The following is a 17932-nucleotide window of genomic DNA, read 5'->3' as shown; positions in this document are numbered from 1 at the left end:
AATGATCCTTATTCTACTCACCAGGATATTTTCTATAAACGCACGTTTCGTAGGCAATGCCAAAATAAAGGACCATGTGCATCAACACCAACGAACAAACAATAAGCCATTAAGATAAGAAAGCTCCAGGTAATCACTGAATTTGTATTCACTATTTGCAAATCTAGTTTAAAAATTGTTTACTTTCAGGACTCCCCTACATGCAATTATGCTTTATTCATTTTCTCAGTTTTATTTTTACAGCTGTAACTGTTCAGCTTTACAAAGGAACAAAGCCTCCTGGCTAGATTACGTGTCTCAACATCTGGCATAAGCAATCAAAGCTTTCACAGAGTTGTCACAAGAGAATAGTCTTTGGGCAGTGCTGCCTTGTTAACAAAGTAAAGCTACTAATTGACGTCACACAGGCAGGAAGAGCCAGATCATCTTCTAGGGTGAATTTAGCCCTTACCACTGGCAACGCATTGGCAGCATAAGTTATTAAACCCCGTCTTAGACCTCAGATCACATGGAGTATTTACAGCACATGAAATCAAGTTACTCTCTCTCTCTTGTAAAATGATGGCCCGCTTATAGAATGGTGACACAGGCCTCTTTTTAAAGTAAAAACTCCATTTAAGAACAGATGTTAGGTTTTATAGCTAGTCCTTACGCCAGCCTGTCTCTGCAATGTCACATTCTCCCAACTGGGCAATACCAATGTCAACACTGCAGCTGAAAGATGGATGCTGATTTGGAGTATTAAAACAGAACAAAACAACCAACCAATCAGACAATAATAAAGTTTGTTTCCATAAAGCAAAATGAAAAATCCAAGATAAAAGAATAAATACATAGCTACTAATTTTCATTTTCACTCAAGCCTTTTACCTAGCTCGACTGTGCACAGACCTCATCAGCTGGTGTGGACAAGTATGGACAAGGTGTATGTAAGAATTATTCTTACCAATGAAGCAGAGGCAACTCAGAACCAAGTTCCTCCCAAAAAACTCAATTTTCCAGATTTTATGTTATAAGATAAAACAAGAGACAGAGACAGGCAGCAGATCACAATAGACTGAGAAGGGGAACAGCAAGACAATGCTTGACAAAAATAAACTCCATCCCTCCTTCATACTGACAATGCCTTGCAGTTCAGACAGATAAGATTTCTTCCACATAGAACACACACATTATCAGGTCACCTGAAACAAATAAACAAGGGCAAAGCAGATAGAGGCAAAACTAAAATTAAATGAAAGCAGAAATACGTATGAATAAAAGACACAGTACAGAGAGGAAAAAAATAAGAAGGGGTGGTGTTGTAAAGGAACTGCCTGGTTTTATACATATAAAACCCAGAGGAAGGCAAAGGAACAGGGCTTCTCAAACAGAAGAGCAGAATCTTGATTAACTACCATCACCATCCCCTTTAAATACCTTAACTGTCATAAAAAATCTGGGGAGGAAGTTTTTATTATTTTAATTATTGGTAAAAACAGTCAACATACAGAAGACATTGGAAAGTACTAGAGCAAGTACCATCAGTGAACTGGAAGGTTTCATAATTGCCATCTTTTGTCAAAGCTCAATAGGAAGTCATTAAAGAAACTTTCACTCTTGTTCAGATAAGGAGCAGAGAGGAAGAAAAATATATCAAAAAAATACCAAGGAAAGGAAAGAAGAGTAACGCATCTTTCTCAAGCACAAAGTATTTATATAAATATATTTACATGGTTGATCATAGAAGAGCCTGAGAGCAAGGCCAACTGCATCCCAGGCTGCATCAGAAGAGGGGTAGCAGCAAGGAGAAAGGCGACTGTCCCCCTCTACTTCCCTTGCAAGGCCTCATCTGCAATATTGTGTCCAGGAAGGATGTAAAGCTTACAGGAAGGATGTAAAGCTGCTGGAATTGGTCCAGAGGAGGGTCACAAATATGATCAAAGTGCTGGTGTACCTCTCCTATGAAGAAGGGTTGAGGAAAGTTGGACTTGCTTAGCTTGCAGAAGACAAGGCTCTGGGGAGCCCCCATTGCATTACTCATTTCAGTACTTACAAAGGAGCTTACAAGCAGGAGAGGGACCTTTTCCACAGTCTGACAGTGACAGGACAAGGGGAAAGGCTTTGAACTAAAAGAGGGGAAATTTAGATTTCGGGAAGAAATTCTTTACTCAGAAGATGGTGAGAGAACAGAACAGGCTGTCTGAAGAAACTGTAGAAGCCCATCCCTGCAAGCACTCAAGATCAAGTTGAATGGGGCCTGGGAAGCCTGATTTAGAGGTTGGCAGCCCTGCTCATAGCAGAGGGTTGGAGCTGAATGATTTTCAAGGCCCGTTCCAGCCTAAGCCACACATGATTATAGGACAAGCTACTGCTGTGGGAAGCACATCACTTCCTGCAGTCAATCTTCACAACGCCATGTAGCTATGGAGCTAATCACTTATTACACAATGTTTTGTTTGGTATTGAAAAATGCAACATTCCAGCTCCAGGAATGGCAGTCAGATATCGCACTTACATCTATGCCATATTATTTGAACAGCATAGGGAACTGCAAAGCAACACAGTTTCCATCTGATAAGCTTTAGCTTCAACTGTTACTTCTGAACTAAAAACAGCTGGTCGTCTGTTCCCTGACTTATTTTAGAAAAAGCAGAAGTGATTTGTTAAAACTTACTGCAATAGACAATGCTAACTATATATGTATACCTGCTGCACTGCCAAGTGCCACAGGACTGTCCACAGCACATTTTACCTCTTCTGTTACTGGAAAAGAGGATGACAGCAGCCAAATTCTGCACCTACTTTTCACCACCCTTCAACAAGTGCAAATCAGAAGCCGTTACACTCAAACATCAGCAAACAGCAGTCAACAGAAACCCAGCAGTGGAAAATGGTTGGGTTAAGCCCAACTGGTTAAGCCCAGCTCATATCTCTGGAATTGAAATACAGCGCAGCAGTTTAAACCATCACATCTGCATGGATTTTTAAGTTTTTCCAAGATGCACAATTGAGAGATCTTGTCTCAATAAGCACATAGACAGAGCTATGTTCACTGCTCAGAATGCACAGTTGTCTCCTCTCAACCAGAATGCAGTTCATTTGCTACCAAGAAAGCAACTTGCAGACATCTTTTCTTTCCTCCTCCTAGACTCTAGAGGAAAGCTTCTTCAAAAGCAACTCACCTTAGAGTTCACATGCCATTGCACAAGTTTTCATCTACTGTAAATTTACAGGTAAACAAGGGGAGAAAATTAACAGAAGCTTCCATGCAAGAGGAAAGAAAATCAACTGGCCCAACACACATCTTTTTATACATTCTTCCCAACATTTTAAGGAAAAGGAGAAAACACAGGAACAGAACAAGTCAAGGTTCCTTGAAGTATTACAGCACCTGGTAAAAATGAGCCGGCCTTGCACACTCGTACTGCCTGAATAAATGCATCAACAGCAAGTGTGAACTTTCAATCTTGTCATGAGATCCATATCAGTAGCCCAAGGGAGATTGCTGAGTATTACAACCAGCTCTGCTGCTGCATAACAGCTGCACGAAGTCTGACTGGAATGGGTCTCAGATATATTTGTCAGCTCATTGCTACAGTTAGCCCCCTGCTGCCCTCCTCATCACTTTTTCCCAGACATATCAGAGACATCTATTTGTCAACTTGTTAGCACAAAGTGATGCTTTCTTGTTTTATTTCCCAATGAGTGGCGTTGTTGGTTTTTTTTTTTGTCTTTTAAAACAGACAAGATCATTTTGACAGATCAAGTTCTCAGAACACGCGTATTAAGAAAGCACGCTGTTCACAGAACATAAATACAAAGCATTATATGACCTCGGCTGAAATTATTCCACTGCTAGAATTTCCATATTTGCTAAGCATACAAGCTACCACTGACTTCTTTTACCCAGATACAGAATTCAAATGTTTTTGGTTTTTTTTTTATACATGTGACAGCAGTCCCTCTCATTCAAATCTCAATTTATAAAAGAGAGAAAAGCAAAAAAAAGTGTTTCTAAATTTAGATTTTTTTTCTCTGCACAAAGAAGTTGGGTGATTTTAAGGTCATGGAATGTGCTTTACAGATGGATTACAATATTCCACAATCAACGTAAGATGCTTTACAACTCTTTTTGACAACTTTTGCAACCCATATCTACCTCCCATAAGGGTACAGTTATGAGAGGATAATGACCAGTTTACTGATGTTTACTCCTTTTTGTCTCATTTTTATCACATCATAGCAAAGATTTACCTGCATATCTGACAGTTCATTTCACTTCCAGATAGGAAGAAAAAGGTTCAGGTTCCTGAAAGCATACTGTAAGTACACGAGCTACAACCTCTGGAGCAGCTCTAGGATAAATGAACATCTTCAGTGTGTGTACAGTACTTTCTGTTCTCATCTTGATGATGCTAACACCTATTATGAGACACTAAAAACACTGCACAGTGAAGACAGGGCACCACCTGACAAGGACAGCCCTGATTAAGGGCTTTGATAAGAGCTCTAAGAACTAAGGCATAACTACATTTTGCACTTCATTCAAGAAATCATCCCCTTTATCACATCCAAACATAAATAAAGCAGAGTAACCATTTTGACTGTACAACTTCAGATCCCGGATCAAGTGCCAAAGTCCCACAGCCTCTTCCAACAAGCAGCATCAGCACTTACAGCAGATGTTTGTAGAGCTACTGAACAGATGTCCCAGGACAAGGCAGCAGGCACAGATAGCATCCCTGTGAACGTGTACAAACTTAGGGCTGCCATCTAGTCAAAACACCCACGCATCTGCTCAACTTTGTATGGGTTAAAGTCACAAAAATCAAACAAGTTCAAGACTAGGATCACTGTTCACCAAGCACAAGCTGCAGAAACATTGCAACACCAGATCTCTCAACTAGTGAAAAAATAATTGCCATAGTAAGAATCAGACTGGACAGTTGACTGCCTGGTCGAGGCTCTTGTTGTTTTTGTTTTTAAATAGCAAAACTAATTCAAGGAAAGTTCTATGACCACTGGATGTTATTAACTAGAAAATCAGAAAGCTTCTTCACCACTTTGTCCCTTTGCACATGTTTACAGATGCAGACTTTTCATTCAACAGCATCATGCCAAGAAGAATATAAGAACATTTAAGGATGTTAATGAAAAAACTTCAGAAACATTCCTGGATGTATTCAGAAACAACAGCCAAGGCACCCAAGTCCATTACCATGCCGACTGCAGGACTTTCAATCTGCACAGATTCTGTGACAAATCACAGATCATTACGCTTTCGGCCTAATGCTGTTCTTCGCTGTTGACTGAGCACACTGTTATTCTGGTTCTGCCAACTGGTTCAGCCTGGACAACAGCAGAAAAGAAACTGAGACCATGTTCCAATGCTCTCTGGATGGAAAGTAAGTCAGGCAGTGAGAATACATTGGGAACACTATGCTAAATTCTGCAGCTGAGTTAGTAGGTCTGCACCCATAACCATCACCACAGTCAACGAAACCACATGGAACAAAAGGGACACCTCTGAAACAAGAGAGGCACTCGACTTCAAAACAAAGTAAACACTCACCTTGCAGTTGTTACCAGAGTTCTGTAAGGATGCAAAACTAGAATAAGTTACAACTGTCAAGTTAAATGTCTCAGCTGCTTCCACAGGTGCTATTCTTGTATCCCTAGTTATGAGAAAATGACAGGATAAAGATCCCAAGTTCTGAAACACTGTCAGGCACTAGATTTTGAAGAAATGCTCTTACACACTCAAATGCGCAGATCCAGCTCTCTGCCACATGAACATACTTACAAACCACACAGAGCTACCTTTTGCAGCTAGTTTAAATATGGACAGATTGAGAGGCTGCACAACAAAACCATATATAGCAAATCTTCACTTATGTGGCATTAAAGACTTACTGCTGTTGCAGAGATTACATACTGATATCAAAAGCTCTGAGCAAAATCAGACTGACATCTGGTTGCACAAAAGGTTCAGTGAATAGAAGAAGGATCATCTGTAACACTGAACGTATCTTGCTGAAAAAAAAAAAAAAAAAAAATCAGATTAGCTTTCTATGAAAGCAAATGCAAAAGATGAATCCCAAACGTTTCACTCTCTGATAATCTACAACTCTAACCTATTACTCCTATACAAACAAATTTCAGTGTGCTGTTGGCTACCCATGCATAATCCCTTCAAACACCTTTCACTTCAAATAAAAGGAACAAAACCTAGGAAATTAACATCTTTCTTTTTTCTGTTCTGATGACTCCCGAGGACAGTGCCTATCTAAACCTGTATCAGCCAACCTTGAAACACTTAGCAATTGTATGGGAACTGTTGAGTCATGGCCTGAACCTCTGACTGACCACCTGAGGCAAGCACTGGGTCAGCCCTGGGAGCACGGCTGAAGACAATTCAGCTGTGTGACCAGAAGGGGTGGAACCTGGCTGCACCTCTCTTAGACCCCAATTAAGGGCTGACTGCCACTGAGGAAGGATCTCTGCCTGGAGATTGCTCCCTTTGGAGTTTTTCTGCAAGTCTGGGACACAGGTGAGCATTTTCATTTATTTTTTGATTATCCCTTCTCACTGCGATAATCCCTCTAGTTACACGACCTGTAAAATACCAGTCTAACCATGCCACTCTGCTAATTGTATATTTGTTGACTGTACACAATAATCACACATAAGTGGCATCTTCTATGATAAAGATTTACCTTCTGTTCTACAGATCTTCCATGAGGTAACTGGGTATGCAAGCTGCAAGGCTCTAAAGCACTTATGATGCTCAAAGTATGCATTTGCGTACCTGCAACAAGGCAAAGATCATCCAAATACAAATTTACTTTCTTCCTTGATCATATAAGGAAAAAAAAAAAAAACATGACTCTACCATCTGCCTGCTGGCTAATATAGCTTGAGTCAGAGCTGGTACAAAGCAGCTACTTATTTTCATGGTCATGTGTTGTAATGGCTGAGCTTATTATGTGTTTTCTGTTTCCATTTCATATGTCTAAACATGCCTTCACTGTAGATGCTACCCACCTGTCAAAAAAAAAAAAAAAAAAAAAAAAAAGACATGCAGCCTCCCTGTGCATAGGGAACCTAGAAGAGAGTCCATTATTTGAAGAAAGGTGATGACACAGCCTTTCAGATGCTTCCTCTAAAATGCACACAGCTGCAATAACTGGGACTTCTGCCAGACCAAGCTTCTGCAAGAAGCCAATCTACCCAGCCCAGTTAATGGGACAAATTTTGATTATATCCCCTTACAAATAGCAGGTGCTGATCTTTCAGAAAGGGATGAATGCAGCTTAGCACTACCTTTCCTGAAAGGGCTAGTCTCATTCTGCTGTATGCCCATTCCAACCTTATCCTTTGCATCTGACAGCCTTTTGGTTGCAACAAGCCATTCAATCTGAGGAACTAATCTGATAGAAATGTAACCTGAAAAAAGGGGGGAAAAAAAGAAAAAAAAAAAAGGAATCATTTATTCACATATCACCACCACTCCAAAACCGAATCATCCTGCACTCATACAATTGCTGTATCTATTGCAAGGAACGCAATCCACAGTTGCTCTCTGGATTACTCAAGTGCTCCTCAAAGAGCTCATCACTAAAAGTGCCTCGAATAAGAGTTACTTTCTCCAGTGTTTCAGTGGATCATCTGCAGTCCGTATTTTTATCAAAGGATTTTCTAAAGGACCTGACAATTTTTCTGAAGCTAGCCACAGGACTTTGAGGCAGCATTAGCTGAGGGATCATCATAGGTAAAGAGGAGCCATTGGAGCCACCAGAGAGCCCTCAGCACAGCTATAGCCACTGCAGAGCATAATCCTGTCCAGTCCCACACCTTCCCTTGCACTCATCACTGCTGCTCAGCAGATTCCCCAAAACTGGCCCATAAAATACCTGATTTTAACAGAACGAAAGATGATAATGTGGCCTTTTAACACCATGAGACCTGCCACCTGAGAGCCAAAGCATGACATCTGAAAACAAATCACCCTGTGTACTGTTCTCCCTCTGATCTTGCTCTGCAAGCCAGCAGTTTTTCGGCTATTTCTTGACTTATGACCAATCCCATACATTTCTGCCAGATCCTGCAAAAGTCTCCCTTGCCACTCCATCAAGGCCCAGCCAGTGTCTGCTCCCTGCTCCTCTCCAGATGCCCCCCCCCCCCCCCCGCATCTCTGCCTGCCCTGCACACTTCCTCCTTGCCCTCCTCTCCTCCCTGATGTCACCAGCAGCCTCCCTCAGCTGGGAGCCCTTCAGGCAGGCACTGTGCCCCTCTTCCTTCTCATAGGACAGCACTTAGGGCAAAGCACACAGGCATCTTTACTGAAGTGCAAACTAAACAAATGAAGTAAAAATAAACATCAGGCATCACCTCATGTCCAACCAAGAAAATGACCAACTATGAATAAAACGTTGTGATCATCTAAGCTTCTCATTAACCAGAAGCATTACAGTGTTAACGAGCAACCAAAATTCAAAGCACAGTTTGCAGAAAGTTGACTTCAGCCCAAAGAGAGACATTTCAGCACTTTGCCTATATCTGAGAACCATAAAACAAGCCAACAAAGTAACACAGCATGTTGGAGAAGACTCCTGGGGGACCCACACATTCTGCTCCTGGTTGACCACAACATTTCTGCACTGTCCAAACTCAGTTTTAAAGAGTTCAAACTATCAGCCATTCTGCTCCAATTGCCAACAAGGTCCAATCAGTGTGTTGCAACAGCTGGTTATCAGCAGCATGTTCATGCTTTAAAGCCAGCCTAGTGTACATAAAACAGCTGCTTCTCAGCAGGGAGCCACAAGATGGAAGGTAACTCAACCAGTAACTCCTTTTCCACAATGTTTAAACCAGAGGGATATATATGGAATATAACAATTCTGCTTTGTTTTCGTCTTTTGCATATCTGAATCAAAAAGCTAGAAGAGCATAACTCTATTTCCACTTCTGTGTTTTGCCAAAAGGTTTTAGACATGCAGGAGGCAGAGGGTCAAGGGGGGGGAAAGGTGTCTAGATGCCTCTCATTTCAAACTACGTGGTGCAGAGGGACAGAAGTAAGGCTGCATCTTTACACTCTCTAAAGAGCTTGCCAGTTTAGCAATTCTACTCATAAATATTAATGAAGGCATTACCTTTACCCTAAAAGAAAAAGGATAGTGGATATATTTGCAGGGGTTTTCCTGCCTTTTGTTTAAAATACTGGGTATCTCAGAAGCCACTAAACATACACACATCTTGCTGCGAATCATCTAAAGCGTAGCAGGGGCTAAATCCAATCCTCCAGGTTTGTAACTAAGGCCTGAAGGCACTCGCACAGACTTCTTTTCATGAGATTATCTCAGTGCTTGCTTCAATTAGCTTGGTACCTGCTAAGTACCAAACACTGTATCTCCATAACATATTCCAATTGTTAAATGCGAATGTACAGCTTGCTATCTGCTCCTCAACAGTCTCAGAAGCTGCTTGTGGTGTAACCTGGGGAAATATTCAACTTACTAGAGAGTTCCAGCCAGGTCCCCTCTCCCCATCCAAAACTGATTCGCTAATTATAAAAACCTTTCACTACCAGCCTAACATCTCTACCAATACAGCTTGCTGCTGCAGAGTGAAGAGCCAAGTTCTCTACTCAATAAACCTACCACAGCATTGCCATTAACTTGCAAGCTTCCAACTACCCAGCATGAAAAAGTTTCTGAAGGACAGGTCCTAGATGTAGGTTAATGCTAAATGTTAAAAGAATAAAAGCATTTGAAAAATCTATTAAAAAAAAAATTTTTTTAGTGCTTCCTGTAAGACAATCTCAAAAATGTTAATTTCACCTCTTCCTAGTTCTGTCACAGGGGGATCTTCCACTTCTGAATACTCTTCAGTAAGAATGACAACACACGGATAGAAAGTTAGCATTAATAAGCATGAAGCATGGAAAACAGACCCAGGGCACGCACGAAAAACAGTACAACAAAGCAGTTGTGGTTTTTTTTTTCCTTAGTGCTTTTTTAGCAACCATTAATAGCAAATGCAACAATAACTTCCTTGGGAAGACAGGAGGGGGGACATAAAGAGAGATGAAGTACTGCTCAGGATTCAGTGACTTTGAAAAATGCATAGGACGAGACCTCGAGGCCAATAAGTTTTATTTCATTTCTTATACGTAATTTCTAGGTAACGGTTCCTCTGTTTCCTAGTTCACTTTCACTCATTCTGCATTACTATGTCTAATTTCTCTGTTGTCAATAAAAACTAAAACCAATAGTTATCAATAAAATCTTTCTTTGGAGGGTAGCTTGTTACAGAGCAAGTAAATAACCAACAGGTTACTTTCAAAAGATCAAAGGGAATTTCACCTGATGGAAAGTGAGAAAACTGGAGTTGAGGTTGTTACCTCCCACATCATGACAAGACAACAGCTTGGCCATCAGCTTCCTCCTCGTACCATAGAATTATAGAATCATAAAGGTTGGAAAAGACCTCTAGGATCATTGAGTTCAGTGGTCAGCCCATCCCATCCCTTCCTTGCCCACTAACCATATCCCTCAGGCTACATCTACACCTTTCTTGAACACCTCCAGGGATGGGGAGCCTCCCCACAACATAAAGATTGCGTTTCCTCTTTTTCCCTTTCAAGTTCCTCCCTGCACTGAATGCTCTGATACCTTAGACCAAACAGACCTACAAATGAGTAGTAATTCAAGAGTGGCCATTCCAATAAATAAACAAAGAAAAATAATGTAAGTGAGTCAGCGATGTGGCCAGTAGAAGAGATCTGCACCCACCATGTCTTACCATCACTTCCAAGCAACATAACCCTATGTTTTGTATGTTCTTACTGTAAGCTAAGAAAATAAATGCTTTCCTTTCCCACTCACTGTCATAATACTAAGGTACCGTAGGAAATGTTTATGGCTAATTTAGGGGCCAGATTTTCACATCAAGAGAAAATAGCCTTACAGCTGTGAGTTGTAAATAGTGCCCTCCAGGACCAGACAATCATAGTCAGCTTCTTTGGTGGCAGCCAATATTTCAGAATCCAGCTGGGTATCTGAGCACCCTTGGCAGATATCACCAGAGGCTGATCTCGGCCAGTACTGGGAAGGAGCTATCAATATATATCCAACTCAAGGAGTGAAGAGCAAAAGGCAATGCTGACTCCCGTTTAACTTATCTTAAAGGGCTTTGTTTGTTTCTTATCTATTTTGGCCTTCTGTGATCCAGACAACTCTGTGTTAAACTCTGCTAAATCACTTTTGAAATAAGGATTCATAATGGGTGGGTTTTCAAGCATCTTGATGGCCTTTTCCAAGCTTCTTCATGGCTGAAAGACTCAAAGGCTGTGAAGAGCCTACAGAGACCTAGATAGAAGGGGCTAGCGTAATTCTCCAACAAAGAAAATAGTTTCTGCATCTCTGCATCCACAAGTTACATGTTCATCCATCCTTCATTATATTTTGTCCTCTAAGCTTCAGAAAAAATATAATCTGCAGATCCACCTCTGTATTCCAGATAACTAGCACATAGTCTGCACTTACCAGACTGTTCAATTAGACTAAATCTGTGTTAATCCATCTTTCAATTTTCCAAGCTGTATATTAATACATTTGGATCATGAAAACTGAATCTTTATCATCGAGTCGATTCAACAAGATAAAATATTAACAAAGACTCATTTCTCATCTCTGCAGTATAAATCCTGTACATCAAATTATGATACAAATTAATGACTAATCTCTAAATGCTGTGAGATATCCATTTAGTGCAACAAAACAGCATTCATGAACAACTGACTTCAGGGAATGTTGTATTCATATTAGCTTAATACCTTTTGTATTCAGTTTCTGTTTATTCATTAAGATTTAAGATCCATTTACCTACGTATTTCTAAGACACCATAGATATCTTGGTTTCAGAGTTCCATGTCATTCATGAATAATAAACCCCAGCAAATACATGCTAGAGAAAGGCCATATAAACACTCATTCAACATGTTTCTACCTCATAAATTTTCACTTGTACCTTATAAAGATTGTCTCCACTATGTGACATCATGCAAAACAGCCTATTCAACTAGTAACACTGACACACATAACTTAGATTGTATTCTAAGTTACATACTATTTCTCAACCACTAAACAAGCATGCAACAAAAGGTCTCCCACACAGATACAAACTCATCCACCAATAAATAACACAGCTGCTGCTTTTATTATTTTATTGTTGACCTGCATGTTCTCAAGTCTCAAATTCTCAGTTTTTGGTATGCTGGCAAGTCAAAAACCACTATGCCATAAAAACAGTATTTCCTATTTTCTACGTAAGGGAAGATTTCTTGACTTATCCGTAGTTAAAGACTATAGTGGTTAGGTAATAAGGTACCCCTAATAGTTGTTCTCACAGGTCTTAATCACTCTGAAATCCCTGTTTCTTACTGATCTCTTTGTAGTGTGTTTTCACAGACACGTGAAAGTTGAAAATAGCTTAACAAATAAGAGACAGAACACAACCATATTAATTACCAAAAGCTTGTTAGGAGCAAAAAATATTTACAAGGGCTTACTGGTATGTCAAGGACCCGTGGCACATTCAGGTTCACATGTCAGGCTAAGACACAGCAACCTGAGCAGCTGGTATAACATCCAACAACAACATGCATCAAGGTGAACATTCTGGTATTTTGCCCATTATAATCTAACCCCCGTACTCATCAGCCACGCACCAGTGTCACAAAATATTTTCCCCACTTTCATCCACATTATTCATTTCTGTTATCACAGATCTAAGGGTTTTAAAGCATTATCCTTATCAAGGTCCAAGTAGCAACTTAAGACATTAGGAAAAGAAACAATCTATTTTAACAGATACAGTCACAGTAATCCATCTGACTTGCAGAATGTAGCAGCAGCCGCTAACAACACCAGACACATCTGTTTTGGTTATTATATAGAATTAGGCAAACTGAAACTACTTTGGCTTATTGGACAGAAGGACAGAGATTTAAGCGAGGCTAGCATCCAGTCCTTCAACTACACATTGTTTTAAGCAGACAAATATTAAGTCAGAAATTGGAGATAACTGCAGGGCCAAGGACAGCAGCAGTACATTTTATTCAATCAAGATTACTCCTGCACAGTACATCTCTCTACCAGCTGCTGTCTCTGACCACCAAGATAGAGAAGTAGCTAAATTCAGTAGAGGCCATATCAAAAAACCCATGTGCCTTGCATTGTATAATTATTGCTGCCTGTCTGCTTTGACCTTGGATTGCTGAGTACATGCATGTGTCCCTAAATGTGAAGGTGTTCCTGTGTCAACGTCTGTCCTCAACGTCCTCTCTCTCAAATAAGAAAAATCCCATAACATGGCAAGCTGATCTTGTTAACCATGACTTCAGGGAGCTACAATAACTTGGAAAAGCTTGGAGGAAATAAAAAGTAATGACAAAAGGAAGGATGGGGTGAGAGGAGGTAAAAAGGAAGAGACAGAGATGGATTTTCATGTAACATAAAGTATAGAGAGAGAACAGCCCCAAAAATGAAAGCAGGAATAAAGAAAGAGATCAGAATGAAAGCTGAAGTGATGGAAAAGTATTATGATGAATAACAAAGAATTAGAGTCCTCCTCTTAGTTATCCTTGTTCGGATATCTGCTGCTGAACAGGAAAAAAGCCATCACTGATCATTTGGCCAGAAAAAGTCACTGCCATCTCCTCCACAGACTGCCTCAACAAAAAGTAACAAATGGGGCTAGTAATTCTGTCCCATAGAAACGATTAGCAAAATTAAATACCAACAGGAACTTGAAAGAAACATTGCAAATTGAACTTGAAACAGAAGCAAGCAAAAAACATGGTGTTATTTGTATTACAACAGAAGGTCAAACCAGATGCAGAGATCCTTGAAGCCCTATGAGTTATATATACTTTTTTTTTTTTAAAGTCACAAGTAGTTCAAGTTTTCAAGACACTGGGTGACACAATACACTCCTTACAACATCAAAACATCTTTGAAATCAATACTGTTTATACCACAAAAAAAGTGCTGGGGTTTTTTTTGCTGCTTTTACAGAAACTGCTATTTGCTACTGTAACAGCTAATGAAAGAGACCTCTTCATTACCTCCTACACTGACAAGAAGAGAAATGCACACAATAAGAATATATTGTATTTATGCCAGGAAAAAAAAAACCCACAACGCCAGATGGAAGCACACATTTGAAGAACAGCTTAACTGCTGAATCTTGAAAAAGCAAGCATATTAAGATATTTTAAAACATAGTGAAGCAGAAAACATGAGATGGAGTTTAACTTCTCTGAAAAAGCAAACTACAAGTGTGCAGGATGAACTAAGAGCAGAAACTGCTTTACAATTAATTTCCAAAAGACATTTTGTCTACACCTCGTTAGCTTTTATCCTCTTGTTTTTTTAAGTAGGGTCACTTTAGGGACCAGGACACATAAATAACGCACACCTCCTATTTAAATAAAAAACAGCAAGTAGCAGCAATTGCAACCTAAGCCAAGAGGCTTTAACTTACATGCCAGATTTGATATCTACCATTTCAACACATTGTCACAATGGGCCACCAAACACTCAGTACTTTTTATGTCACTACAACTACAAGAGAGAAGATTTTCTCTTACCTGTGCTCTAACTCCCGGATGGACAGTATAACTCCTGAAGTCGATGCCTTCTGTTGAAGGGTCACCAGAAACGTGAACTCAGTTTTATTCCGAAAGAGCTGAACCAACTTCTCACTCACATGGGGCGCTGCGTGGATTTCTCTTTCTATATCTAATGATTTTATTAAAAAAAAAAAAAAAAAAAAAAAAAAAAAAAAAAAAAAAAAAAAGGGGGGGGGAGAAGCGGGAGGGAGAGGAACAATGGTCCAGTAAAAATGCTAAGTCAAAGATTCAGATTACATTTTTCATTTTGCCATTGATATTTTTCATTTCCAAGAGACATCTACCACACGCTACCACTGCATTTCTTCAGTGGAAAAAAGCCCAAACAAATGGCACCTTGTCAGCATGCCCACTTGTCACTTCGGCAAGTTCACAAGTGGTCAGCTACTGATTTTCTGACAATTTTTAATGGGATGCCAAGCCATTTGTGTCTGCTGTGACTAGATTAAATTGCTGTAAATAAGGTGTGCTGCAGTCAGATAAATAGGCTCCTAAATTCTGAGGAATCTCAAGCACTGCCTCTCCCAACGCAATTCACCAAGCTCCAATTTCAGTTTTTACCATCAGCTCTGTTACTGCCTTTCCACTGTACATCAGAGGGAACCTGTCCTTGCACCATTTAAGGCAGAGATGTATTACTGCTAATAACGCTACATGGTTGTGCTTCTGCCCAAGAAATAAATACAAGACACGCTTGCAATATGCTATAGTTTCAGGGATTTCTCAGTTTAAGCAAGCAAAGTGTGACAGCTCATGCAATATTTATTGGAACTGTGGTGTGACCAGGCAGATCCAGAAATATCCCAGTCTCACTAATCCTACCATGCCCAAGCAGCAGCAGCACACCTTCTCCTATATCATCTTTGAAGGTTCAAATGCACCATCTCCCAACACATCCATTTTTATTTCATCCTTTTAGTCACAAAACATCATCACTCCCAAAGATCATTAAATGACAAAGCGCAGAAATTGTGGCATTTCACATTCCCACCCCTTGTCATGTTGCTCATGCTGGGCCTTTGTCACACATTCACGAGACCTATGCTGCTTGCAGTTCCTGGGTGTCACAACCAATTAGAAGCCTAGCAAGCTTCCTTTAGAAAAGGTTTATTTGAAGCCAAAAATGCCAATACAAATTCTCAGCTGGTAGAAAACCTTATAACTCTATTGAATCTTGAGAATCTGGCCCAGCATGAGTGCTGTAATACACAAAGGAGTGATGAGATTTACAATTCAGAATTTCACTGCAGGGGAGGGGGGAAAAAAAGAATCATTAACTGAGGCTTTGCAAACTGAAAGAGAAGAAGCTGGCTTGAAAACAACCCGAAACTCAGGAATGTTGACTATGGAGGGAACGCCACAGACTGAAACCAAACTCTAAGGAAGAAGTATTCAAGCATGCTCTGTAATTGGGTGTCTCAACTTTTCCTGTACAGCTTAAAGCCCTTCAAATGAGCCTCCATGCTCAGAACGCATAACACACACTTTGGAAAGCTCACCTCTGAAAAGTACTGCAAATTAGACATCAAAAAATCACAACTCATCACTTAAAAATCTTTGCCAGAGGCTCAAATTCACCCAATAAATAAATATAAGGTCCACCTTACAGCACCTATTTGTCCAATACCACTTCCATCAGAAAAGAACAAAGCTTCAAAGAACAGAAGTAGTTTCCACAGCCAACAAAGGGGGATGGAAGAAAGCACAGAGCAACAGGAGCAGGTTTTGTGCTTACCTACAAGATTTCATTATGCCTATCATTACACTCATGGACCTTACCAAGCAAGTGTTACTCCTGGCCACAAATACTACTAGTCTTCTTTGAAACAGCTGACACAGGAGACACAGCACTAAGTATTCCATATACAAGGAAGCTCCCCAGTATTACACCCAACTGCTGAATGTATCCTGTACTACACTAACTTAACGCACTTTCCACTTCTAATGGCTGCCAATTTAAAACACACAGCGGGTTTCTGACCCACTACACTGACAGAAAATCCATCAGTACTGAGTACCAAAGCACAAGTACTGCTCAGAAATAACATTTCCAAGCGCTGACAGCTAAAGACTGCTGTCTTGTTTTGAAGCCTAAGAACCCTCGTATCCCACAATTTTGTTGATAACGGTGCTAAACTCACCAGAAATAATATATTGCTTCTTTGAAGCTCTCAAAAATTTTGTTAAGTGAAAGCATAGACAGTGCTGTCAGTGGAACACATGCAAAAATTTCAATCAAGTCATGCAAAACCCAACACATTCTTGTTATAAATCGTCCAGATAAAAAGCCATATACCCCATTTATCCACCAAATTTTATACAAATACCAGGCTCCTTAGTCAGATTCATCAGTGAATTATCAATTAACTGACTACTCCAGTTAGAAACGTGCTTGGAAATATCATGTTTTATTCTAGACCAGTGCTTAGTCACAAATACACTAACAACATGAACAGCACATCACATTAACTCCATTGATTAAAAGCAGAATTTGCCATAGATACAAAGTCCTGAAATTCCAAAAATGTGGGCCCAAACTGCTAGATAACAAACATTACTCAGGTGCTGTTTTGCAACCCTATTCTAAAGTAATCCGTAACACAGAAGTTTAGCTTTTTTTTAAAAAAAAAAAAAAAACAAACAAACAACGCACTTCTAGGGATGGGGCTGCTTGTTGGTATAAATCTGCTCATTACCAGGCCAAGGAGGTACCAGTGCACAGGAGCATCCTCTCGCTGCAAAACCAAAGACAAAACTGCAGGTGTAGAAACATCTACTGGCAGAATAATAACAAGGGGTAGAGAGGGCTTTTCCCAGCAGTGAGACAGCAGGTGAGACTCAATAGCCTGCAACTGGACCTGGGAGCAGAGGAGCCCCTGAAGGCTCAACAGGAATCCAGGAGTTCACATCCATAAGGCAGAGTGCAGGCAGCTTGCTGTTCTAAAGCTCACGTGCCTCCTGAGGAATCACAGCAAGGAGGCACACAGGGCCTCAGAGACAGCGCAGCAGGGCAACCTGATCTCCAGGTATGTCATCAATTCATGTTTTGCATCACTTCTGCAGGAAGTGCCATACTAATGAATTGGGAGTAAATCCACTTAAAGTAAGAGCTTTCTATTTACAAGCTGATTTTCACTCAAAAAAAAAAAAAAAAAAAAAAAAAAAAAAGGAACACCCTGAACACACATACACCCCCTCACTGCAGGTGTCCAAAGGGAAAATATATTTTACACTCTCTATAAAAATAACTGCCTG

The 17932-nt window shown here is 40.2% G+C and overlaps 1 protein-coding gene across 1 annotated transcript in view; it reads right to left on the bottom strand.

Moving 5' to 3' along the window:
• Positions 1 to 17932, bottom strand: part of NELL1 (neural EGFL like 1) — a gene marked incomplete at both ends in the record, with an annotated part of 285943 nt that overhangs the window by 248803 nt on the left and 19208 nt on the right. The window contains one exon of the mRNA XM_079537825.1: positions 14636 to 14786. Coding sequence (XP_079393951.1) covers positions 14636 to 14786 — 151 coding nt within the window. The remainder of the gene's footprint in view (positions 1 to 14635; positions 14787 to 17932) is intronic.

The sequence above is a fragment of the Tetrao urogallus genome, assembly GCF_951394365.1.
Source record: "Tetrao urogallus genome assembly, chromosome: 6".
Lineage (NCBI taxonomy): Eukaryota > Metazoa > Chordata > Aves > Galliformes > Phasianidae > Tetrao > Tetrao urogallus.
This window is presented reverse-complemented; position numbering and strand designations above follow the sequence as displayed.